Source organism: Harpia harpyja, chromosome 1 (assembly GCF_026419915.1).
Source record: "Harpia harpyja isolate bHarHar1 chromosome 1, bHarHar1 primary haplotype, whole genome shotgun sequence".
Classification (NCBI taxonomy): domain Eukaryota; kingdom Metazoa; phylum Chordata; class Aves; order Accipitriformes; family Accipitridae; genus Harpia; species Harpia harpyja.
In genome coordinates, this window is record NC_068940.1 from 9,972,145 (window position 1) to 9,997,432 (window position 25,288).

The 25,288-nt window shown below is 46.1% G+C and overlaps 1 protein-coding gene across 7 annotated transcripts in view; it reads right to left on the reverse strand.

The window, feature by feature from the left end:
- HIVEP1 (HIVEP zinc finger 1) overlaps positions 1 to 19,020 on the reverse strand; it is a 130,489-nt gene extending 111,469 nt beyond the window's left edge. For 2 of the 7 annotated variants that reach the window (XM_052772690.1, XM_052772248.1), the window contains exons 1-2: positions 16,226 to 16,501; positions 14,597 to 14,743 (exon numbers count right to left, since the gene is read on the reverse strand). In XM_052772690.1, the coding sequence (XP_052628650.1) occupies positions 14,597 to 14,636 (40 nt within the window). In that variant the 5' untranslated portion in view covers positions 14,637 to 14,743; positions 16,226 to 16,501. The other 5 variants (XM_052772427.1, XM_052772775.1, XM_052772338.1 and 2 more) reach the window with 5 other exon arrangements.
- Positions 19,021 to 25,288: the final 6,268 nt, after the last annotated feature.

A 25,288-nucleotide genomic window follows, 5' to 3' on the forward strand; every position in this document is an offset into this window, starting at 1 on the left:
CTGTGTAAACAGAACTCTTTGCTCTACAAGCCCAGGTAGAAGACTAATACAAACCCTTGCAGAGGATATCAAAACTAATGCAACAAAAATATACCAGGTGGAGGCGGGAAAAGGTTTGTGTCATCAAAGGGCACAGAAAGATGAGCCAGTTTCCTTTGGAAGAAAGAGAGTCAAATTATCATGCGCAGGAATTCCCTTTCTGACGCATGAGCGCAGTACATCGTCTCTCCTTTTGGACAGTCATGTTAAGTGGAAGAGGAACCATGGCTTTTCAAAAGCATCCCACCTTCCTGATGTTATCTCCATGTGAATATTCCCCTTCAAAGCTCAATTGTTCTACCTAAAAATTCTTCGAGGAACTGTTCAATCCTCATGCAAGATGTCGATTTTTAAAGAGGAATCATTTAGAAGGCAAAGGGTGAGAAGCAAACAATGTAAAAACAGAGAGTCACGGGAAAGCAAAGGAGGCAGGAAGGGAGGGAAAGGATTTGGTTTTGCCTCTCTACAGAGAAATTGTTTTGATACAGTATCCCCGTTGCATGAATTTTCCATATGCCTGTGTCAGATCCACTACTTTAAGCCACAGAGCTGTCAGATGCTCATTTTTTATGGTGTGCTTACGTGGCAGGCCAACCTTTCTGTTGAATCAGTCAGTTTTTCACAAAGCCAGGATCTGCAACCCAGAAAGATGTACATGCTCTTTTGGCCAAAAGTCTCAACTTTGCAGCAGGAGCGAGTCGGCAAAGCAAACCACTATATTCTGGTACCTAACAACTGTTATCAGAATCAGTGCTTTTACATGAAAAAAAAAAAAAAACCATTATGAACAACATAAGAAATAGCAACTATTCTGCACACATACATGAAGCAAATATCACAATGGAAATGCAGTTTTAAGAAGTTCTTAAAATAATCCAGAAAAATCTCACAAACTTTTGTACATGCTCAACTTTCTTTGTCTTTAACAAAATGAGGAGCAGGAGACATTTAGTTCATGAACAAAAGCCTTAATACTTCAGTTAAAAGTTAATTTAAGTCTGTTGTAGACTAAGTAGAATTTGCAAAAAACCCAAAAGAAAATAAAAACAACGTCCCCACCACTTTTTCCGTTACCCATATCCAATTTAAAAAAACCATAATCCCACAACGAAGTGAAAATATCAGTCACGTAGGTATCACTTTATAAGGCTGAAAGAGGTGGGCACATCTCCTGCACGTTTTTTACCTCACATCCCCAGCCTTTAGCATCCGCAAGATTATCTCCATTCTCCATGCCTCAAATTTTGCTAAAGTAAAACTGCATATTTAAATGCCGCATACATGCTAATCAGGATGTAAACATTTAAATAACAGAATGCAGATCCGTTAATCAAAACTGATTACCAGCTTTCTCTCCATTTACTGGGGGTTCTTCTGTAAAAACATCATCTTAGTTACTGTTGCCAAAACTGTGTTTTTAAAGCCTCTTGGAGAAAAAGCTGATTAGTTACAAACATTGGCTCAAGAGACATGTTTTATGTCAGTGTTTACTAGAAACGTGAGATTGAAATTAACTTGCAGGTAACCAGTACATAATTGTGCATCTACATTAACCCTTTCTGTTAGCTTAAAAAAAGGCTTTGTCTCCTCTGCCCCTTTTCCTCACATCAGTAGATTTTAAAGGATTTCAAATTTCTGAATGTCCTTGCAGAAATATGTGATTTACCAGAAAGTTTCAGCTCTGGAAACACTGACCAGTGTTTTCAGGCCATTATTTTCCACCACTAAGACATTAACATTCAGATTCCTCCCTGTTTCTAAGTATTTTTGAATAGCTTTTTATAATTAATACATCCAACTACAGAAGGCCACTATTGGTGATCTAGGACTGTTGCCGGCCATGCTGTGCACATTGCGATATCCCAGCCAAATTGAAAATCAGAAATTCACAAGCTGCATTTATAAGCTTTTAATACCTGACTGCAGGTGACATACTATGGTCCACAAGAAAATATCTCAACGGGTTCAATCTATCTTTTAGCCTCGATGCCACAAACAGACATAGGAAAGGAGGCTGCGAGGCACGCGGGGCACGCCAGCCTGCCCATCACACCCTCTCTCTGCTGACGTTCCCTTTGACAGTCGAAGACGGTAAACAGGAGAGACCTACTGTGCAAATCTGGTCAGCATTTTACTAAAGCATGGAGGTTGAGCATTCAAAAGAAAAGCTGCTAGATTGTGAATCTCCTACAGAATGTGGAAATCAAGAACTTTTACCCCCCTGAAAAAAAAAAAGAACAAGAAAAAAAAGTACAAAAATTACTGTAAAAGTTGGGAAAATATTTCAGTATTAACTGTTTTTTGCACTTCCAAACAGTCCTAAATGTGTTTATACAGACACGTGAGAAATGCAACCATGCGCACCCTTGCTCCTTCATCTTGGAGACACTGTTTGTGGAAATACTGCTTCAAATAATGGGGTCAGTTTTCAGATATACTGAAAATCCATTACTTGGCATTACTTCCTGAGCATGTTACAGACAGATATCACATTCTTCAAACCTCTGAACCTTGAGTCTTAACACATGATGCTTCTCTATAGCCAATTTCTTGTTCTGCTTTCTCAAAGCACTGTAAAGATGTTATTCCTGAAGAACATATGCTGTTAACTGTATTTTTTAAGGCCTCATCACGTAAACTCCAGGTTGCTTCAGTAGAAATGTCTTTATACCTACAACTTGGTTCAGGGAGCAAACCGAAGCATGCAAGACATTAGCAATATCAAAGGTTTGTGAGGCTTAAGAACAGGGGGAAAAATCAGGAAGGAATAAGACGATATTATGAAATTGCCTGTTTCCTAGATGCCCACTAGACTGTTGGTTATATTTGCATTAGTAGGCAGAACAGCAGAGAAGCAATATCCATAGATAGTGAGAACTGGGAGTCACTCTGGAGAAAAAGAATGAGAGAAGGAAAAAAGCACAGAGGAAGAAAAAAATTAGAGAAACACCACTTGCCAAAACAAAAAAAAAAAAAAAAAAAAAGGAACATGCTATTCATTTATTTTTGAAAAGGCATGATAGAAGCCAGCCATAAGATACTGGAAAAACATTAATAATTAAAACCGGTTTTGTGCCGAGGCCATATCCCGCCTGGATGCCTGTGAAAACTTCCCACGAGCTCTGGGACGTGCCCCGATCCGCCTATGGTGCCTGCTCACTCTAGGATATGGCATCCCTCCGGCAAAGGCCCCAAGCAGGAGATCCCAACCTGCTCCATCACGGAATTTCAGAGTTTGCCCTGACAGTACTCTTGCATATACAGATGACACACCAAGACAACTGAAAGCTTCAGAAAACCATAAACTGTTAAGACTGCAGGGCTTCTGAGCAAGCCTAACGACTAGCCTAATTTACGAGCATAAGGGAGGGAAAATTGATTGTTTCAACAGGGAAGCAGATCTGCATTTAAGCAGCCAAACAACAAAAACTGGCTTTCTTTCTACCACTGCAGCGATGGATTTCATGTACCTGAACAGGGATGGCAGCCAGCTCCTCCAGCAATCCTAGTAGCAAACCTTGCTGAAGAGGTACACAAGACAAACTGCCTTTCACAAGTCTCTCAAAAGCAAAATCATCCTGTACCAGAACAGCAATTCCTCTGGTATCTCCAGAAGTTACATCACTGTTGCAAGATATAGTCTAGAATTCTAAGAAAAAATGGAAAAAGCACATAAAGAAAACACTATTTTGAAACATGCTAACGGACACATATACCTGGACATAACATACATAGTGTTCTAAAATAAATATAAAATTTTATTGGCATAATAATACACTTTGTTTAAAAGAAAGAAAAAACACCAGGGGAAAACACAATTAAATGTTCCATGAATGGTTATCATGAAAAAGGGTACTATCCCACCTCCCTAACAAATGCATGCAATACCCAAGACAAATTCAGCAAGTCTGCTGTGTACGCTACATGAAGATTTATTTGAAAATTATTAAATCTTCCCTGCAATAAAGTTTAGTATTTTCACAGTTCCTAATCTGCCTCTTAGCCACAAAAGCACTGCCCTTACACTGAAGAAAGCAATTCTCTTTCAAGATTCAAGGCATTAAACTATTACAACGTACATACTTAGCGCTCTGCCTCTTGACAACTGAGAATTACAGGAACATTTTGGTAGATTAGGTATTTTGCTAATAAAAATTATAGAGTGAAATATTTTAAAACACAATTAATACATACATCATTGTGTTTTCTTCATAGATCTGGGACAGAAATACCTCCTTCTGTAAGAAATCCTGAAGCAAGGATAAAGGTAAAATCTGTACATCTACTGTGTAAGAGACATGCACTCCTCTTCAAAAAGCACAGCGGCTAGAGATTCCTTCTAGGTAACAGAATAGCAAAACCACCACAGAAATTATATTTTAAGTGCCATTTCTAAACACTTCTTTCTTTTTCCTGGCTCCGTATTGTGTCTGCATTGCAACCTTGTAAGAACAAGCGCGCAGTCTCCCACCTGACTTAACGGAGCTCAGTAGTTAAAAACAATGCTGTTCAACATTAACTTAACCCTACTTCCCAGCCCCTGAAATTAGGCCAAAAATCAGAGGAAATCATGCGGTGTGCTCTGGATATTCCATGACTACCACTGCTGGCAGGGCGTAAGCCACATATTTCATAGGTAACTAGGAACACACACACAGTTGTTTTGTAGCGACGCTACACCACAGGCTCCTGCTGAACTGCTGCTTTTCTTCCCCACAGCTCCTTCCAAACCTTGCACGAGTTCAGCCCCGGCATTTGTGAAGGGGACTTGGTGGGAACTCATCTTTTAAACACATGGGAATTCAGGGGGAAAAAAGTTCACGGGGTATTTAACATATGAACATGCACTCTCTACTCACTGCTGCTGCTGGTAATCAGAGATGTCAAATCCAGTTTACCGCATTAACCAGATTCAGTTATATGAGTATCAACAAACTCTTAAGTCAAAGACGAAATTTTCAAGTACACAGACTTTTTCAACTTTGCCTAAACAAAAATCCTCCTTCCGCTTTTCACAACCTGTGGATCGTTACAAAGCCATTTCTCCTTCAGTCTGCCACCAAAGGTCATAAGGGAATCGCTAAGTCAGCATATTCTCCAAGCAGCCTCATTCTGAGAGACGCTCCAAGGGCATTTAAAAAGCTTTTGTATAAAAACAAACAGCACTGCCTCACCTAATGAACTTGAGCTTCCCCACTTCCCCAAAAATGCGTCACCAAAGGCTCCAAGGGTGTCTGCGTGTGTGTCCCTTCTTCTTAATGTAAATATTCTGAGTTATGATACATTTAAACAAGTGGAGGGAAAGACTGTACATCGCCCAACTCATCTAATTTGGAAATTTAAAGTCCAGTTTATTCATCTGTTTTAACATAGCAAGGAAAATCTTGCTTTTCCAACTAAGAGCCTGAGTTTCTCTCTCCATAATCTCATAAGCCACTACTGAACTAAAACGCTTACTACAGAAGCCCAACATACCAAAGAATGAATAAGTCTAGGAAATACATACTGGTATAACTAGCTCTTTGAAAATGTGTAGCTCTAGGAAGTCTCCTCTACATTTTCCAGCATAAATATTTACAGCAGTTGCAACTGGAAAACAAATTGTCTAACCCTAAGAAGAAACTCAAAATACATGCCATGAAACAGAGTAATTTCAGGATTAAAAACCAAACCAAAACAACATAAACCCCCAAAACAGAGTCTTTTTCTAAGCTTCCCAAGTACACCAAGGCGGGCTACAGGGTAACTGTTTTGGTGATAACAACTGACTGTGGTTAGGAAAAAAAAAAAGTTTTTACTTCTTCAGCAATTTTGCAAAGTGTTGGGTCAAACAAACACCACCCCCTAACACGCAGACAACTGCGTGTTATTACTGAGCTCCCTGAGCAAGGTCCTGCGCGCCTGTCCACCCTGCCAAGGGCTGGGAACTCTTCCCACAGCCCAAGAATCCTCTCCTGGAGCAGCAGGTAAGTATTTATCACACAAACCCTTTCAAGCACCGTAAGACAGGCACAATGCAAGTTTGAAGGAAACAGTACTATGCTGCAAATTTCTTTGGCACCTTTTTTTATTAAACAGAATTCATCGCAACAAGATATTTTTAAATGGTAACAAAGCTCTTGGAAAGTTTATTGAGCTAGATATAAGACTGTGCAGTAACACAGCCCACAACTGCAAAGTCTAGTGGACTGATGCCTTCAAAGATTGAAAATACTGACAGGGGCATCAACATAGAAACTTGCATAGTTTTAAAGCAGTAAATAGTCAATTAAGAAAAACAGGAGAAAGGCGAAGGCTTAAGGTCTCACAACAGCCATTTAAGATGCAGATGACCATAAACCTGGAGGAAGCTCTCTTAACCAAGGTTCTCCAGCCTATCCAGGATTTTGGTATTTACATGTTAACTTCTAATGGTTACATATTAGAAGTGGCTGTTGGGTTTTTTGTTTGTTTGTTTTTTCACGTAAGTTCACACACACAGACACACACCCCCAATAAAACAGTTAACCTTACATAACTTACATATACACTCACAGCAACCCAAAATCTATTCTGAGATGCAAGGATTTAAACAAACAAACAAACAAACAAAAAGTCAAATTCTTCTAAATGCTCAGAAGAAAGCTGGACTCTTACAAAATGTAATTGTTCCTGGGCTCAGAAGACTGGACTCAGTTTCATCCCAGAACCAACTGCCTGCTGTAATAGAAATGTTTGAAGAGCAACTGCTGAAATCTTACTTTTTGTTTCTCTTTTCACAGCTATAATTTTTTTCATGACCTTCCTAATACACTGGAGTTCATGCTTCAGCAAATGCCAAATTCTGTAGCATTTCTTACTCCATGCTTAATTAGCAGTAAAGAAGATACAAGATGTAAAGGTGAGGCAGAATTACAGTTCTGCACTGTTTCCAATTCACTGTATTCTGAAAGAAATCTAACTGGCTTATACATAGCTTTCAAGCCCCAGTTCATTGCTGCTTTTTTCATTTCTGTATGAATTCCATCTTTTATAACCTTACCCTTCACCAATTTCTTCCAGCTCGAGCTCGATTCTAACTGCAATTATAATGATTTTATATTCCATAAAAAATACGTGTTGTTTTCTACTATCAAGAGAACAGAACTAAGCTCCTTCCTCCATTCTTTCTCTTTCATCAACATTCTTGTAGGTATTTCTTTGCAATCCTGTTAGCTGGAATACCATTCTTTTATCCCTCTTCTTCATGTTATTTTAACTCGCTCTGAAAGCACCTATTTTTGCAACTGTCTGTATCCAGCAGGCTCTCTTTGCATTATCCCCATTTTCTTTTCCTAATATTTAGCGTGCATATGCAGAAATCTATAAATACATATTCAAAGCTGACAGTGCCAGCTACAATCAAGTTTGGTTTTCTGGACCTCTTTTTAATTGCTTAAATCTCAGCCAAATTTCGTTCAGTCTGAATGAAAGTTCTATGCCAAATTTTAGAGGGAGTGTTTTATTTTATTTTTAATTAAGGTGTCAGCTGAGACCAGTTCAGTCTCCTGCTGGTTTACCAGTACACTAAAATTCTTTAAGTCATCCATGAAGTAACCTCCATCTCTTCCCAGTTTTGAAATTTGTCAATAGGAGGGGGGTTCTGGCGGGAAAAGCAAAGAAACCAGAAATAAGAAACACACCTTTTGTTATCCTTATGAAAATCTATACCCGTCTTTGGACAACTAAAGCAGCTCAAAAAGCCTGCTGCGTTTACGCACGGCCAACAGAGATTTCCAACACGGTTTCGCAAGGAGTTCAAGCCAGAGGCTCAAGACAACCCTGCCTCTGCGCTGTCCCTCCCCACCTGCCACCGGCCCCTGCTCCAGCGGCCGCGGGGTGCACAGCACTGGGGAACCACCCCCCCAGCACAAAAATTACCCCCCAGCCTGCGGTGCTAGCATAACTCGGTCTGGATGCCACTACTTCTTCCCCTGCGGGGCCAGCGAACGCGCGAGCCAGGAGGGCAACGCGAGGTGGGCAACAAGCATCCGAGGTGGGGGAAGGCAGGACCGCTTCCCTTCCTCCTCCTCCTCCTCCTCCTCCTCCTCCTCCTCCTCCGCGGCAGTGGCTTAAACCAGTCTCGAAACCAACTGGGAACCGATGACATTAAAGATGTTCCTCTCTAGAGACTCCTCCTGCAGCGAGTATTCCCTCCTGGCTGCAGGGGCTTTCTCAGCAACAGCTCCAAACTCCGCAGCGTGACGACGAACGCTAACCGGTGGGAGCGATGCCCTTCCCCGCTCGCCAGCGCCTGGTCCACGCGGGCTGTGCCATCAGGCTGCCCGGCGCACGCCGCGAAAGCCGGCGCTGCACTCTGAGGTCCCGGCACGTCGATGACTCATATGAGAAGCGCTGTGGTTCAATACAGTGGAATTTCTTGGGTTTTTAGTTTGGTATTTTAAAAGCTAGGAAGTAACCTTTAAGAATACCTTTTAAATGTTAAGATTGTGAAGCGAAGCAGCAAGAAGCTGGAGAATGCCAAAAGCAAGGGTGTTTACACAAACTAAGCCAGTGCGCAAAATGGGCTGTGCTCACTGCTTGGCTCTGTTTACTACCAGTTTCTTCATCATCTTTTCCGTTACTTAGCCTCCGAGCGTCTACTTCGCAACACTAACAACTGGATCTTCTGAGCCCTCAGCAGCCGATGCGGTACTGGTATCTCCAATTTACAGGCAGAAAACAGAGGCATAGAGAGATTAAAAGATTTGCCAAAAGTGTTGGCTAATCTTGGATCTTCAACTTAAGTCACCTAGACCTTGATTTTTTTTTTTTTTTTTTAAAGGTACTTAGCACTTTCGCGGTGTTTTGCATCCAAACTGTAGCCATAGTGGACTTACTGCAGTTGCAAAAACTCGGCATTTGTGCCTGAGCATCTCAGCTCAGGCAAAATGCAGCACACGAAGTTAGTGGCTGGCTGCAAAGGTTTGGTGTAACAGAATTGCTCAGTCTCACGCAAGAAACTCACTGGTAGAGGCAGGAATTAAACACAGTTGTCTCAAGGCAATACTGAACAGTGTTATCCACCCTACTATTCTTTCCCCTCTTGCAGTCCACTCTCAACAGGCTTTTGTCCATCACCTGTGGCCACTGACATAAGCCCCAACCATCCTGTACAGTGACTAGGACTCGACCCTGTTGAAAACACATGATCGAATTTAGGGACACGGAACAACAAGACAGGAACAGGACAGGTGATGGGAAAGGGTGGCAAATTACACCCTTTAAATCCAGCCTTTCTTACACCGCAGAGTATTTTAGACAGTTTTTCACATGTAAATATAGACATTATTCACATTACAATAAAATTTAAGGGCTGCAGTCAAGATGATCTCTAATGTGCAAGCATTGTACCATACACACTGTAAGAAACAGCCTTGGGGTCTTACACTCTAAACAAGTAAAACAAGGACAAAAAAAGAGAAACATCATCATTCTACATCCCAGATGAGAAATACGAGGCACAGAGAGAGTACTTCTGCGGTCTACAAGAGATCTGGTTTATTCATTGCATTACAAGTTGATCTGCTGGTCCTCCAGCGGATGATACACCAACAGAGCCATGCATTCTCTCTACGTTCATGAGGGAGGTCTGGGGTTCAAATTTGGTTTGTAGAAGAAATTATACAAAACAATCAGATATACAGAAACAAGAACTGCTGCCAAATCAAGTGATATTTCTATAACAAAGTCACCGAGTCAAAACTTCGACTTCTTGTTCCACCTGTGTCTCACACATGCTCCAGAAATTTAAGCAAGACACATATGCAGCATCTTTACAGATGTCCACAGGAACACCACACAGCACAGACCACCAGCGCTTCTGATGTACCAATAATGCATCAACAGCCCCTCAGAAATACCCTGAAGTGGAGCATTATTTTTGTCTCAGAAACAACACCAAGACCTAAAGTCAACTGTTGTGCTTGCACATTTCTTTCCAATCAAGCAAGCACAAGTTACAGAAGTGAGCCTTGAGAAATCTCAGTGGTTTTAAGTCATTTGATGCAAATCATGAACTGAAGCACAGCACACCAATCGATTCTCAAGTTTTATAGACTACACGACCAAACACTAATAAGAAATATCAACCTGTCAGCTTTCAGTGTAGACAGGCCTATTTCAGGACTGAAAACACATTACAATTTTAAACCAATTCAAAGAGCCTTTGCTAAATCACACTTAAGACGTGGTAGATGCCTAGCTCTTCTGGACATCATAAGGCCCAGAATGTATCCAGCTTTCCAGCAAATTTAAGCACGCTTTTCAGATTACTGCAAAGCTATCAAGCTATTGAGCAAAGCTATTCATATTATACTTGCATTTCCTTATCAAATGCAAAGTGTTAAAAGATTTGGAGACAGCTGTTAAACTTTACGGGCCTGTCTGCCATTTGTTTCAAATAGAAATATTTGATTGAGAAGGGAAAAACAGAAACAGCAACAATTTGTCTTAAAAATAACAGAAAGCTTATCTAGAAAGAGAAGTTCAAAATATTTTTGTTACAGTTTTGTATTGGTGAATCAGACCACTGTGCTAAACACTGTACACATAATAAATACATTTTCATTTTAAACTCTACAACTGGGTACTTCTAAGGAAACAAAAACATGAGTTGTTTTTCCTTCTATATCCTCACAACCATCTGACAACAAACCAAGCCCACTCAGCCCTGCTAAAAGCACGATTCTCTAATGTAACTGTACTTCTGGGAATACATTACAGCTTCTATGAAATGTTTTGTTACACCTGTTTATCAACTGGCCATATAAATACAGGGTGTAACCACATGCAAAGCAGCCTTTTTGTTAGTTTTAGTGAGTTAAAACTTCATGCAACAAATAAAGTAAATTAAGAAAAGATGACCTCTGGATGTCTGAATAAGACAGACATTTTCCTCTTTTGCAGCACTCTTACTTTCTGGAGAGGGAGTGATGATGCTTTTGATTAGCAACACAATACGCATCTTTAATATTTAAGAGACTAAGACAACATCAGGAACACCTGCTTATAAACTCAGTTCCAGTCACATAGCTGACAGGTAACCGATGCCAGGCTTTTCCTAGGCATACCTTTACCCTTCACCTTTGAAACTACTAAGCCTTTTCCAGAACTTGCATCCATCCGATCCATATCCTTTTGAGACCTGCAAAACTGTAATTTCTCTCAAATTTTAGCCACTCACCCCTACTGCTGGGGATGACCATGACTGTTAAGTTAGCCAGGAGACTGACACTGTGCACAACTCCTCTTACCAAAGCAGTCCACTGGTGACGGTAACATTTTTCACCTAAGGATGTGTTTGCAGTGAGAAGCAGGGAAGGCTGATGTGACAAAACAACATCATGAAATGAGCACAGCACAGCAGATGCCTTATTGGTACCCTTCAGATACAACATGCTCATTCAGCTGCAGCTGGGCATTAAAACCATGTCACTAACACATAGTCATGAAAACCAATGGCCAACTAATCTAATTTTTTTTTATTTGCAAAATACTGCTTCCCATATCCTGCCTTCTTGATACAGGGTTGTTTTTTTTTCCCTGCTGTAAAATCAGGTTAGCATAGCACTATATTGACTCATCTATAAACAGACAGCGAAAGCCAAGAAGGGGAAGAGGACCTCAGCACACAAAAACACCCCACGAAAAATAAATTTGATCTTCACTGATCCCGATACTTCAGGGCCACTGCTAATCTGCCAAAGGCTGTCAGCTCTCTCAGAAGTATACAAAATGAGTAAAATCAAGCCATGTCACAAAAAGAAGAGCCTTAGGGTTTCCTGCCAAAATCTTAAATTTAGCTCTCTATATTAAACAATGCTACTTCATTTTCCCCAGACAATAAAGTGGCTTACAGTAAACACAGGCAATATTAAAACCTTCAAACTTATTCCTATGCTGTAGCAAACCTCAAATTACTGGGGGGTGTGGGTGTGGGTGTGTGGGTGTTTATGGTGGGTTTCTTTCTGTGTGTTTTTTGGGGAGGGGAAGGAGAGAGGGATTGTGTTGGGGTTTTAGGGGAAAATACTTCAGGTTCTTGGACTTGGCTGTTTATTCTCCAGGCTGACTTGGACTGGAAGTGCAACCCAAGTAACTCATCTGATGCACAACAGGATAGAGAGTGTCAAGGGTTGTTCAACAGCGATCTCTCAAAGAAGTTAAACATTGATGGGCACTGGACAAATCCAGTTAAAGCCGTTGTCAATTTGATTGCTATGGGGCAACGAGAGGAGTTGGGACAAGGGAGGGAGAAGCCAGGTAAGGCCATGGAGTGTTCTTTGTACGTAGTACAAAAGGTGACAATCAGGTTTAGACAACTTAAAAATACCTTTTACCCTAAAAATACAGATTACTTAATCTTACATATTTGTCTCCCAAAAGTTATAAAACATAAGAGTTTGCTGAGTTTCACCTTCGACCACAGACATTTATTCTTTTTGCAGATTCAGTTATCATTGGTACTAATTACCATGGCTTAAACCACAGTGCTAAACCCCACATTTTTTAAAGTTTTAATGGTTAAGACTGCCAACTTAAGATGGGTCTAACTTTGCATACATAAAAATAAGCTGTCCGAAAACAGACCTGTGAAATCTTTCAGCCTCAAGTTCCAGCAAAACCTGAGGGTTTAAGTAAATATTTTCCGCAATATTCTCAGAGACTGATAAAATGACTAAAGAAACTGAAATCCAGTTTTCCTCATTATCTAGACTAAAAATGGAAATAGGGCATAACTAATGAGAAGTAAACTGATTTTTCAAATCACTTCACCTCTAATAACCCATGATAGTAGCAATATATGCTCACAACGTGTTGAAGTTTGCTAAAACTACACAGGTGCTGCAATCATTTAACCGTTCCAACATCACGTCAAATTATGGGCTCACTGTATACCTCTATTTCCCTTCTCCACATTTAACCCATCTTAATTCATTCAAGAACTCCATTAGTTGTGGAAAAATAGGAACTGATGAAAACTGCTATTACAGGGGGTGATAAAAGCTAAATGACTGGGGAAATTACGCAAGGAAAAAAAAGAGCAATTAATTTCTTACACAATTAAGAGTTTAATTAGATTATTTATTCTAAATGCATTTATTTAAGCGAATAGGAAGCTTTAAAATAGACTTAACTCCTATTAAGTTTCAAGCAATACAAGAGTAGGTATCAGAGTACTAAAATTAGATCACTCTCCTATTTGATCAGAAAATGTAAGCTCAGCTATGTCAGCAACTTGGTAAGCAGCAACAGTAAAAATCAGGCTCTAATTTATTGCTTCACGTTCAGTAAGAAGGGGAAACGGCATCACCTAAATGTGACATTCCCGATCTGTGATGGAGGTTTATGCATCACACCGAACAATGCTACTCAGCACTTCCCGAATAAAGACGCTGCAAAAATGTCTTCTCCAGCAGAGATTGTTAGTGGTAGTAGTGGTAATAGTCCACGAACACGAGGTCTTGGATACAGCTGTATGCGCTAGCACTTGAGAGCCTCTCAACTGCAAACTAACTGAAACACATGCAGATGTTTGTTGCGTTTTGGCATAAAAAGTTAAAACCGGAATCAAATGCTGTTCCTGCCCCTAAAACTTTATGTTGATGTTTGTGGTTTTGTAATCGCTTTTATTCTCTGAAGGGATGCTTCCATTCTGCAACTGTAAAATTCACATTAAAAAAGCTGATGACAGCTACACGTGGGGGTGCAGGTGGAAGCATGTTCTCCCGAAAGCCGAGTATGAGGGCAGGGATGGGAGTGTGTTCTCCCTCAACATATACATCTGCTCGTCAACCGACCTGTGTTTTCCCCTCATTTAATTCCTCCAGGGCCACTTCTACCAAGACAGTAACAAATAACCATGGGATCAGATTCCTGACATTCATCTGCCAGTCCTGGGCTCAGTTAAGTGCACTGGGATTTTGTTCAAGGAAATGCCTGGACACGTAAGCTCGCCAGTTCGTGGAGCAGATCGCTTGCCTGCTTGCTCCTTTCCATAGCCAACAAGCTACCATTTAGCTGCACGAAGGCGGCACAGCAAGGAGACCAAGGTCAAACCTAGCAATGCCCGAGGTAGCGTGGGTGACAGATGATAAACAGCGAGAAGGCATGCATGGGAGGAGAGTCTGATCCCCTCAAAAGCAAGCCAAACTGATTACTATTAAGAAAAACAACTACCGCCTGTCAGATCTCATGCTGCTTCTACATTACACGCATTTCCCACCTCCCTGTATATTTCAACTGTAAATTCCCTGGTAAGGAAACTACGTCTTCCTTTGCATTTTCAGAGTTCATGCTAGTTACTGCGGTAAGCTGGAGGATATCAAGAATGCTGTCAAGCACACAGACTGCAGGAATAAGAACAGATTCCACTTATTTCTCTCAAAATTAGAGCTGTCTCACAGACAACTCCTAAAACTTGCTTGCAAACTATTTTTGGATCAAAACAGACTTCTTAAATACGTTTTCCTTTAACCTTGTAATTGGAACTGCAACCGAGTTTTCCACAGCTTTTCTTTGTCAGCTGAGCGCTACATACCTCTCAGATTTCTGGGATGTATCTGCTTTGTCCGAGGCATTTTCCTCTGATCTCATACACCACTTTCTCCTCTCAGAAATGGGAAGTACAGCAAGCAGAGAGATGGCAGCTCCATAAACTTGTCAAAGGGGTCAGTTAATCCGAATGCTAAAAAAAGAGAAAGAAAAGTTATGAGACATATGCATTAATAAGGAAAACAAAGGTATCTATCTGCTCCCTTTGATCCTCAAACAGCTACGGAAATCAGTGATGAGCAATAAATATTTCTGTACATATCCTTTTACGGACTGAAATGTTCCAGCACCTTAAGAAAACTACATGAGGGTGAAACTCCTTTTAGAATTACTCAGGAAGCATGAGAAAACTAAGACACTTTTCCACATTTGTCAGCTGTTTTCTAGCCAGAAAACGTCTTCCAGCAACTCGTGTCCCATGCAAATAAATCCAGAAAACTAAACAAAATTTGACATCAGGCTTTAAGATACAGATCTTCATCTCAGGGTGGGGGGAGAGCAGAGCGGAGGGCAAACGCACACTGCATCAGCAATAATCCACCCTATTTGCGACATCAGCTACCTCTGGGTTCCTTACATGGAGCGTGCAAGTCTAGAAGAACTGCCCATGGGGCATTTCTGCCGAAAAATCAGCATACAGCAGAGAATCACAGTGGCTCTTGACCCACCTGCAAGCTGTTGCACAGCAAGTTTTTGCCCCGGCGTGGTCCTACATGGCTGCAGCAGCCCCTGCACTTGCAGGAGGCTGCAGCCAGCAAAGCCCCGGTACGGATAAACCCCATGGACCGGGGAATTCTTTTAATAGCCTAACACACTGATTCACTGCCAAGTTGACACAAACTTACATTTGCATCCCCAAACCTACATCTTTCTCAAAATTAAAAAAACTTTCTTTTCAAATATTCTTATGATTTGCTTCCAGTTTAAGGAGCATTTTGTTTAGTTTCTGAAATCCTACAGGATGTGAAATCTCCCAAAGAACTACTGCAAACCACTTACGCACAAGAACTTGAAGAAGAAAATGACTGGTGTAGTTCCACTCTTCCAGCTAAACAAAATAAAAAATTAACCACTTTTCACTTTTTTTTTTTTAATAGTAATACTACCTCATGTTTAGTAAACTAGGAATAAATTTTAAAAATTTATATAAACTTCAGAATGGCCCCTAATATGGACAAGTTGATTAAGGATAGCGACTCCAAGGAGGAAGTATGTAGAATTTTTAGCATTTGTTGTAAGTATTAATTTAGGGGGTTTGTTTTTAAGACAACCATGTTTTTGTAAATATGGAATTCACACCCACTTAAAATAGACTACTTGCAACCACCCCTTCAGTCTACAGACTGTTGAGGAATATAATCATTAATTTTTAATGTTTCTTTTGTCTGTTGCTGCATAAAAGGACCCAAACAGGAGAAGAAACTGACTGCAACTGACACAAAAGGAGGCTGGAAAATGTTATTCTGACTAATGGTTCTTCACTAGGGTATTACTGCACGGTACAGGAAAAACAAGGAAAAATCCAAACCAGAGCACACAGCCTGTCAAGTTGTTCACTCCTACTACTTTATCCGCAAGGATAACAGAAAGATTCAGAAATGAAATAAAGCCTTACGCTAACAGGTCCGTTCTCCTGGTCTCGGACACAAACTGGAGATGCAGAGAAGTGGCTGGATTGCTTGAAGCAACAAGCACCCCCTGAAGCCCGGTCTCCCTTTACTCTGGGTGCTGCTGGGCTGGGGTTTTTAAAGGTTATAATAAACGCTGTCACTTCTTTATGCAAGTTATGTGGAACAAGAGTTTGAAATCCCCCGGCTATCCGTAAATCACAGGCACCTCCCGAAGCTCCCCTGCAGCACAAATGACATCTTATTTACGCCTTAAAACCACCGATTTCCCCCGCTCACCGGCAGGACTCGTCCTTTCGGGGGAAGAGATGGCCGTGCGAAAGCCACGGCGGAGAAACACCGTGCAGGACCCACGCGAAAAGTCATTCCCTCCTTAATTTGAACAAAAAGGGAGAGGGAGAAGCGGGCCTTTGCAAACGCAGCGGTCACATCCACCGCCACCCCCACCCTCCCCCCCCCCCCCCAAAAAATGCAGATTAGGGAGCAGGGCTGGGAAGCAGCCAGCCCCGGGGCCCGGAGAGCCGTCGGTATGTGCGGGCAGGATTGCAAAGGGAAGGGAGAGAGGGGAGGAAAAAAAAAAAAAAAAACATGAATGAATAAAGAGGGAGGAGCCTGGGAAAACCCCTCTGCAACGCCGCACCGAACAAAGCGCTGCACACATGCCGGGGGGGGTGGGGGTGTGCGGGGGGGCGGGGGGGGGGGGGCGGCTGCAGCCCGGCACCCAGCGGGGCCGGGGGGCGGGAGGAGCCGGACCGGGGCTCCGCGGACCGCCCCCCCCCCCCCCCAACCTCAGCTGCAAACCGGGGGGGTGCACACAGACAAACCCGCCCGAGCGCTGCCCGCCCGGGGCCGGGGGTGCAGCCGGCAACCCCGGGGGAGAGCGCGGGCGGGCGGGCGCAGCCGGGGCGCGGAGTCCCCGCGCGGCCCGGAGTGGGGGGGGACGTGGGGGGGGGGGTGAGCGGGGCCTGCGGTCCTCCCTGCCCGTCCCCCCCCCGCCGCCGCCGGCGGAGGAGGAGGAGGAGGAGGACACATTGTGTTGTGGCTGCCGCAGCTCCGCGCAGAGGGGGGCGCCGGCCGCGGCGGGGGGCGACGGGGAGCGCCCGTCCCGCCCCGCACCCCCCCCCCCATCCCTCCACACTCCCCCCGGCGCCTCCCGAGCCCCCCCCCCACCCCGCGGGACCCGCTGCAAACCTGGCGGAGGAGCCGACGCGGCGGCGGCTGATGGCGGCGGCGGGGAACGCGGCGACCCCTGCGCGGCGGCGGCGGCGGGGGGGGGGGGGGAGGGAGAGGGAGAGCGGGGAGTGTGGCGGGGGGGGCCGGGAGCCTCCTTCACTTGACAACCTCAAACACAAACATGACCCAGCGCCGCCGCGCCCGGCCGCGCACACACACACACGCACACACACACACACGGAGCCCGCCACCGCCACCCACCCCTCCTCCATGCACCGTCCCCCCGGGCCGGCCAAGGCGCCGCCCCCCGGCACGGCCCCCCCCCTTCCGCAGCCCCCCGCCGCCGTACCGGCCCGCCCCCCCCCCCCGCGGCAGACCCCTCCTCCGGGCTCACCCCCCCACCCCTCCTCCTCCTCCTCCTCCATGTCCCACACGGGAGCCGACCGACCCCGGAACTTCCCCCCCCCCCGGCTGCGGGGCGATGAAGGGGGGGGCACACACACACACACACACACACACACACACAATGGGGGGGGAGGAGGCCTCCCCTGACAGGCGGGGAGGGGCGGGGCGGGCTCCCCTCAGGGAGAGACGCGGCTCCCCCGCCCCGCCCCTCCCCCCCCTCGGCGCCCCGGTCACTGGCGGGGGGAGGGGCGCGAAGCGGCGGCGGGGGGGGGTGAAGGGGGGGCGGGGGGTGTTTTACCGTCTCTTACTTTCTATTGCAGGAAGCGGGGCCGGAGCAGTGACGTCACCGGGTCTCCCGGCCCCGCCCCCTTCCCCGGCCGGGGCGGGCGGGCGGAGGGCTGGGGGGGGGGGAGGCGGGGGTGGGGGAGGGGTCGGGGGAGGGGTCACCGAGGGGGTTTCCTCGCCGCCCGGTGGGGGAGGGACGGCGGCGCGGCGCGAGGCACAACAGACGCGCCGCGGGCCGGCTTCCCCGCCGCTGCCGCCTCACGGGCGGGACCCCGCGGCACCGGCCGGCGTCCCGGGCCGCTCCCCCCCCCCCCCCCAGCCCCGAGGCCGGGACCGTGAGGCGCCTCGGGGGGGGGGGGGGGGGGGGGGCGCGATAGGGGAGCCCCTCGCCGCCGCCCGGGGGTCTCCTCAGGGGGGTCCTGCGCGGCGGCCGCGCCCGGCGCGAAGCAGCGCCTTCCCCGAGGGCAAAAGTTACCGCCGCCGTCCTCGCCCCCCCCCCCTTTCTCCCCGAGGCGCTGCGCCGGTGCGCGTCGCGCTCCCCCCTGCCGCGGCCCGGCCCCCGGGGCACCGGCACGGCCGGACACACACACACACACACACACACACACACACGTAGAGAGCCGGGGCTGACGCGGAGATCCCGGAGGTTCCTCCCCGCCCGGCCGCCCGCCCGGCCGGGCTTCCCCGCGCCCCCGCCGCCCGGCCGGCCCGCCGCGCCCCGGCGCCGCCGGGGAAACTCACCGCCTCGCCGCGCATCCTGCAGCGGCTAACTTTTCATCCCGGGCGGCAGCGAGCCCCTCCGCCGCTGGAAGTGGGCGGGGGAGGAAATACGAGGAGGAGGCGCGTCGTGCTCTCCGCCGCGGCGCCCCTTTTTTGGCCCGGGCCGCGGGTTTTGCCGGTGGGGGCTGTGCCGCGGCGATTGGTTTCCTGCATCAGCTGTGCGTGTGTGTGTGTGTGCGTGTGTGTGTGCACAGCCTGCGTGGGCGTGTGCTCCGTGCGGGGTCACCCTGCCCAGCGAAGGGTTCCCCCCCCCCCCCCCCCCGGGCAGGGAGGCACGGCCGCCGCCACCGGGAAACGCCGTGCCGTGCCCCCCCCCCCCCCCAAGAAGGCCAGGGGAGGGGGCCTGGGCTGGGAGGGGGACTTCTGTGTTTTAATTTTTTTTTTTTTTTAAATCCAAACTCCCCGACGGAGAGGTGTTGGCAGCTTTTCCATCAGGTTCTGCCTTTGCAGCCAGCACGTGATGTCTTTAGCAAATGAACCCAATTAAATATTTCTTGCATCGCCTCACCGTTCTACCTCCTCCTGTGCCTGTGCTCCCCTAGCACCCCTTGTGCTCAGCTGTAAGCGCTTTGGCCGTGCTATGTCCTTCCCTTGTTAAGTTTAGCGTCCAGACCAGACCCTGCCTTAAGAGAACACGACTACCATTTCCAGAGCCTTTGAGTTTCTCAGGGGGCCTTCTTCCAAACCACATCGAATCACGCAGGGTCTGCAGAAGAGAGATGAGTACTTTCATCTCCCTTTCACAGGGGAGAAACCAAGGCAGGAAGATGCAGAGTAGCTCATTGCAGAGCCACGTAGAGACACGAGACCGCTTCTGCCTGAGCTTTTGGCCACAGGCACCGTCTCTGGGCTATTTCTCCTCTTGAGTTCACCTAAATTATACCTTGAAAACATTTATGGCTTACAATGGTGGCAGGTTCCCTGCTGTGGGTAACCCGTCCTGCCTCCTGCCCGGAAGCGACAGAAATATTCGCTACACAGAAGGCAAAAGTTAAATGTACAACCTGCCTTCCCACTGCCTGGCCGGTTAGGGTGAGAGAGGGGATTCTTCACAGAATTAGAGATTTATGGAAAAATCAGACCCTCGAGGACTGACTATTTCAGGAGAAATATTGTATTCTACAACTCCAGTTAGACAAGAAAGGGATGATTCTTTTGTTAGAGACTGTGCTCATCTTCCCCCTCTGGCTTTTAGACTTGGGCTCTGACTTGCAAAAAAACCAGAATTGCCATTAGCCTGAACACATCAATAGGAACATGATCCTGCAGGTGCCGTAAGCTTAAACTAGCGTACCAAGCCTGACCGGTCACAAACCTGAGATCGAGTGACCTCCGAAATTAGGTCTGGACCTCTACTTGTTCTGTTCAGCTGTCCCTGAAAGTCTGTCCTGCTGGCCTTTGCAATACATGTCATCTGGCTCCTTCTTCTGCTACTCATTGTCTGAAAGCTTCAGGTTGTTGTCACCAGAGTCATCAGGGAGGAAGCATCAGATGCTGGCCCTTCCTCACAAGATGCCTGAGAAAAAAGGACCCACCACAGCTGCTGCCGGTGCCAAAGGAAGTCCTAGGTCACCATCTCTTTGCAAGGACCTGAATAAGTTCAAAATAGGTGCTCCAACGTGCAAGTCAAAATGAAAGACGACAGCAAACTCCGTGGAGCCAGCAGGAAACTGTTCTTCTACTAAAAGAAGTCAAACTGCATCCCACCCAGCAGTGTGAAAATCCAGCCCTCTCACCACATGGATGTCCACAGGAATATAACAGGTGCCCTTCCTCTACAATCAAGCACAAGTGTCTTTACAAGAATGACTCAAGGAGGTGTCAAAGAGGAGACAGGTCCCCAGGGAGGCATGGGGCATGTCAGATGGCGCCAGCTGATCCACCCTTGAACATAAAACCAGTCAACTCAAAGTCAGGTTGGGTCAGATGACAAAACGCAGAACTGAAAGCCTGGCCCCGTGAGGTTATTCCCACAGCCATCTGAAAAAGCGGCCGAAGAGGCAGCTGTGAGCTGGTGACGCTCCTCAGCCCGCTTACCTCGAGTGAGCGGGAACTAGGGGCCAAAGAGCCATCGCCGGCCCAGCTCCGTGTCACTCCAGCAGGCTCCCCCCGCCCCGGGCAGGTAGAAAATACAGTCCCGAGGGCTTGGAAAAGGCAGCATAGCTGGCTGTTTATCCCGGGCAGACCACTTCATCTTTTCCTGTCTGTTCTTCCATCAGTAAAAAGGAAGCGCATACCCACTCGGTAGAGTACTTTGGGAAAAGTACTGTGGATGATTGCTAGTAGGAGGCACATAGTAATCTTCTCAAACCTGAAAAATGAGGGAAATTCTTTAAAAGTTTTCAGCGAGATCTAAAATGCCACATCAATATGCACATTGAAAAAAAAATCCTTCCTGGCAGAATTTAGATACTTTTAAAATTTCACCTAAAAGGAGCCCTGCAGGGTACAGATTCCCTTTAAATGACTGTGTGTATATCTGAAGGGGAAGATTATTAAGGCTTTTTTCTTTCTAAAACTCCACTGCATTTTCAGGAGGACACCTATTTTTAAACATCTAGATTTACGCTCAAAACCCCTACGCTCAGAAACTGGTATTCTGTAATAGCTCACAGGTATTTTATGTATAAATATATACACATACACACATTAGGCTCTCAAGAAACCATGATACATTAGGTACTTTTAAATAATTCATTGTTAAGCACCCCATGATAAATCTCTAGTTGAACAATATGTGATTTTGCTAGAATTCTTGGTATATATTGAATGTGAAGCACTGTGGTAAATTTAACTATGCCGAGCATCAAACGTGAAAATTTTATAGTGTACATTACATACTGACACGCAACTGAGAATCTATTATTAAGGCTTCAGGGAATTTTTGAGGGAACTTCTGAAGTTCTGAAACGAAAAACAAGACTGAGCGCTATTTCTCTATAGAAGTTGAGATTTTCTCAGAGAAGGGAAATTCCATGAGTAGTCTGTATTGAATTAACATAAAGGTTTCGACAAAAAGAACTGCTGTCTATTAGCTTGTGCTCTGAGGCTCCTCATTCGGCGCTATTCAGATGGAAGTCAGAGGATCTTGGCTTACCTGGTACAAGCTGGTGCTCAGAGCATTTCCAGGGCTTGCCACTCCTGCAGCGGGGCCCGAGAGATAGGGCAGCAACCGCTGCTGCAAGGAGAGGTCGTTTTTCCCCTTTTCTCCAGCAGTAGCTGTCACCCCAGATACTCACAACTCTCCCTTGTCAGCAGCGGCCAGGCGCTTTCCTGGAGGCAGGCAAAGACCTCAGCAGGGACCCGGCCGCGCACCGCTCCCCGCTGCTCCAAGCAAGGAGCTGGTCCTGGTTGGGACATTTTGCATGGCAATGTCCTGTATCTCCTCCCCTCACAACATGTCCTAATGGGGGCTAGCTTTTACATTGTCCCATAAGTTGAATCAGTTCCTTCCCATTTGGAGAAACTGGCATTATATAACGGAAACATGTTCCATCGAAGAATTTTGGCCCAGCCTTACTTTTTATTTACACATATATATTGCAGCTCTGCGTGGTGGTCACCGGTGTGGACCCTTGCGGCCAGGGGAAGGTGCAAATCTGTCCAGCTTCAGCTTAGTCAAGTGATATAGGGCACAATTCACTGACAGAGCTTCACCTTTTTTTTCCCAGGTATTACTAACCTGGCATTTCAATGAACTTCATGATCACTGATGCCATATCTAGTTATTTACACCATGTTCATCTTAATGACATCAGAGCATCTCAGACAAGAATACCTGTGTTTAAGATGCTATGCTAAAAAGCTGTTTGAAGACTATTTGTCCTTCTCCCTCCTTGGAAGAGCCCCAATGGCTGTGGTGCTCCCCCAGAGGTAATCACAGGAGAGCTCTCCCAGCAACAGCTCCTCCAGGCAGGGGAGGCAATCCTCACCCTACCTAAACCACGACCACAGCCTGACATCAGCCTGCTTTCCTCCCAGCGCACAAGGCCTCGCGTGTCTGGTCACGGGACAAGAGATCGGACGAGAGACCGGCCACAGAGCGGAGCACCGGCTGAGGAGAATGCCTTCTACCAGCGTCCCTCTGAGGTCTCCTTCCCCACGGCACGCTCTGGCGAGGCTAGTGCTGTGCCCACTCCACGTGCAGCATCCTCCCTGCAGAGGCACACGAGGAGGCCAAGAGCGAGAGACTCATCCTCAGCAGTTTGCAGGCTGGCCGCACTCCCTGGCTGGCCAAGCCTTCCATGATGACATGCCAAAGTCTGAGGAGAAAAAAAAGAAAAGAAAGAAATTAAAACCAGACTGGTTAAACCAGTGCTGCCTTTTTCTCCAAAGGCAGCCCCAGCGGCTGGCATACGCTGTGCCCATGCTGCGGCTGACCTGCGCTGAGCGGGATGAGGAGCAGGCTGGACCACCGCCTGGTGCTCAACACACCACACATCTAGCAGGGCTTTGTGGGATGTGACATTAAGCCCCTCTGGAAGGGAGATAACTGCCACGCAGAATCACAAGATCTGGGATAGAGGATTTGGGAGAAGGCGAAGGCTCATCCGCAGTGCAGGATATGATGCTGCTGGGGTTATATGAAAGGGCTGAACCAGCTCAGACTCCCTTCCTCTTCCCCGAGATGGAGCTCACCCAAGGCCCTGAGCACAGTCTTGTGTCCAAACACGAGGCAAGTTTGAGCTTGGGCTGGTGCTCTGAAGTTAGCATAGATGTAGCCATGAAAAGCAAGTCCCAGAGCTTTTGGCTTTCCACTGAAAACTGCTTCTGTCCTTTCAGAAAGAACCGTTTCTCCTTAGGTCAGCAGGGTCTGTACTTTTACAGTCCTTTTACTCCCTTGCACCCATGTATTTTTACTCCTAACCGAGACAGATAGGTTTCTTGCCATCTCTGAACTTTCTCATAAAGTTGCTCGTATTTTCCACTGCATCTCCCCTTCACCTCGGCTCACCAGTTCACTCTGATCTTTCTTTCTCAGTAGCTCTAGGTTCTGAACTGTTCATTTAAATACAGTGTGGTTTGCCAGCATTTTTTGCTAAGCCTTTTATTTTATCTGTTAAAGAAACACATATACACGTAACACAAGTGCACCTTGCCAAGATACTTTCAGTGGTATGCTTTTTCTTTAGATTCGACCATAAACATTTTAACATATCTGAATGATTAAAAAGCATTTCATCCCATGCCTTCTTCCCCAAGTATTTTTGCCATTCAATGCCACTCTAGTATTATGTTTGCCACAGACATGTATGGGAGAAGTCTTTGAAATATCACATTCGGAGCACATTAAGTTAGCTTAGCAGCTCAAACGTTGCAGTGTTAAAAGGAAATAAGCAAAACATGATTATTTTCTCTGGAAATGTTTTCCCTTGCCTCCTTCCCAGTACAGATGCGAATATAAGAAATCCACAAAGAGGAAAAAAATCCCCATCCTATTGAAAAATTTCAAACAAGTTAAAGTTTCTTTGATTACTGGTATGTTTACTTTGCCAGGCATATTGCAGATCATTAGGCACAGATCAACAACAAAGCTTCAGGTTCCTTTAGCCTTGTTCCCCTGACTATGACGTGGCATTCAAATAATATACGGAGCATTTGCAGCGGTACATTGCAAGCCAGACTTAGAGCACCTTTTCTAAGTGTCATGGCCACAGCTGGTGCCTTTCTGTTAATAATCCTGCCACGTAATTTCCCTGTTTGTTGAGTCTCCTGAAAAATCGTTTTCTCTAGCTGTGGCCAGTGATTTTGTTAAATCTTTTCAAACTAAGGCTAGCAAACGTCAGGCTCCAATGCTGAGGAGCGTAGAAAATTTTCAACGCACACTTTAGCAAATGAATGCAAGTTGAAAACACGGCACTTGCAGTCTTGCAGCTGTCCCAAAATTTCACAAGGCCAACACTGTAAAAGCCACGGATCTCATTTTCCAAAATCCTATCACAGCAGCATGACTGCATCCTATACCCATTTTCACACATCGATAAACAATTACCCACGTAGCATGCAAGACAGAGGAAAACTAGGCATAGGAGAGCAACAGTGATATAAATAAGTTCAATGCTGGCTTCTCACTGCAGTAAGGAGAGAAATACTTTGGGTTTGGTTTTTCACAGATCGACTGAAGGCTGCTAGGCAGCCCGGAGAGCCGACGTCCAGCCCTGTTTCCCACCTGGCCAGGCTGTTGCTCCAGGCTGGCTTGGCAGCCTCTGCTCGGGCTTCTTCAGGTCCAGCTGCACATTGCACCCCTTCCAGAAAGTTGTGCCATGGGCTCGTCGCATCCCCGTTGAAGCCCCTTTTCACCAAGAAGGGATAAGACATTTCACAACAACTATATCTTCTATTTAAACACCGTAATGTCTTGAAAGGAGACATCAAAATGTGCTCTAGGGTGCAACAGCAGGCCTCCA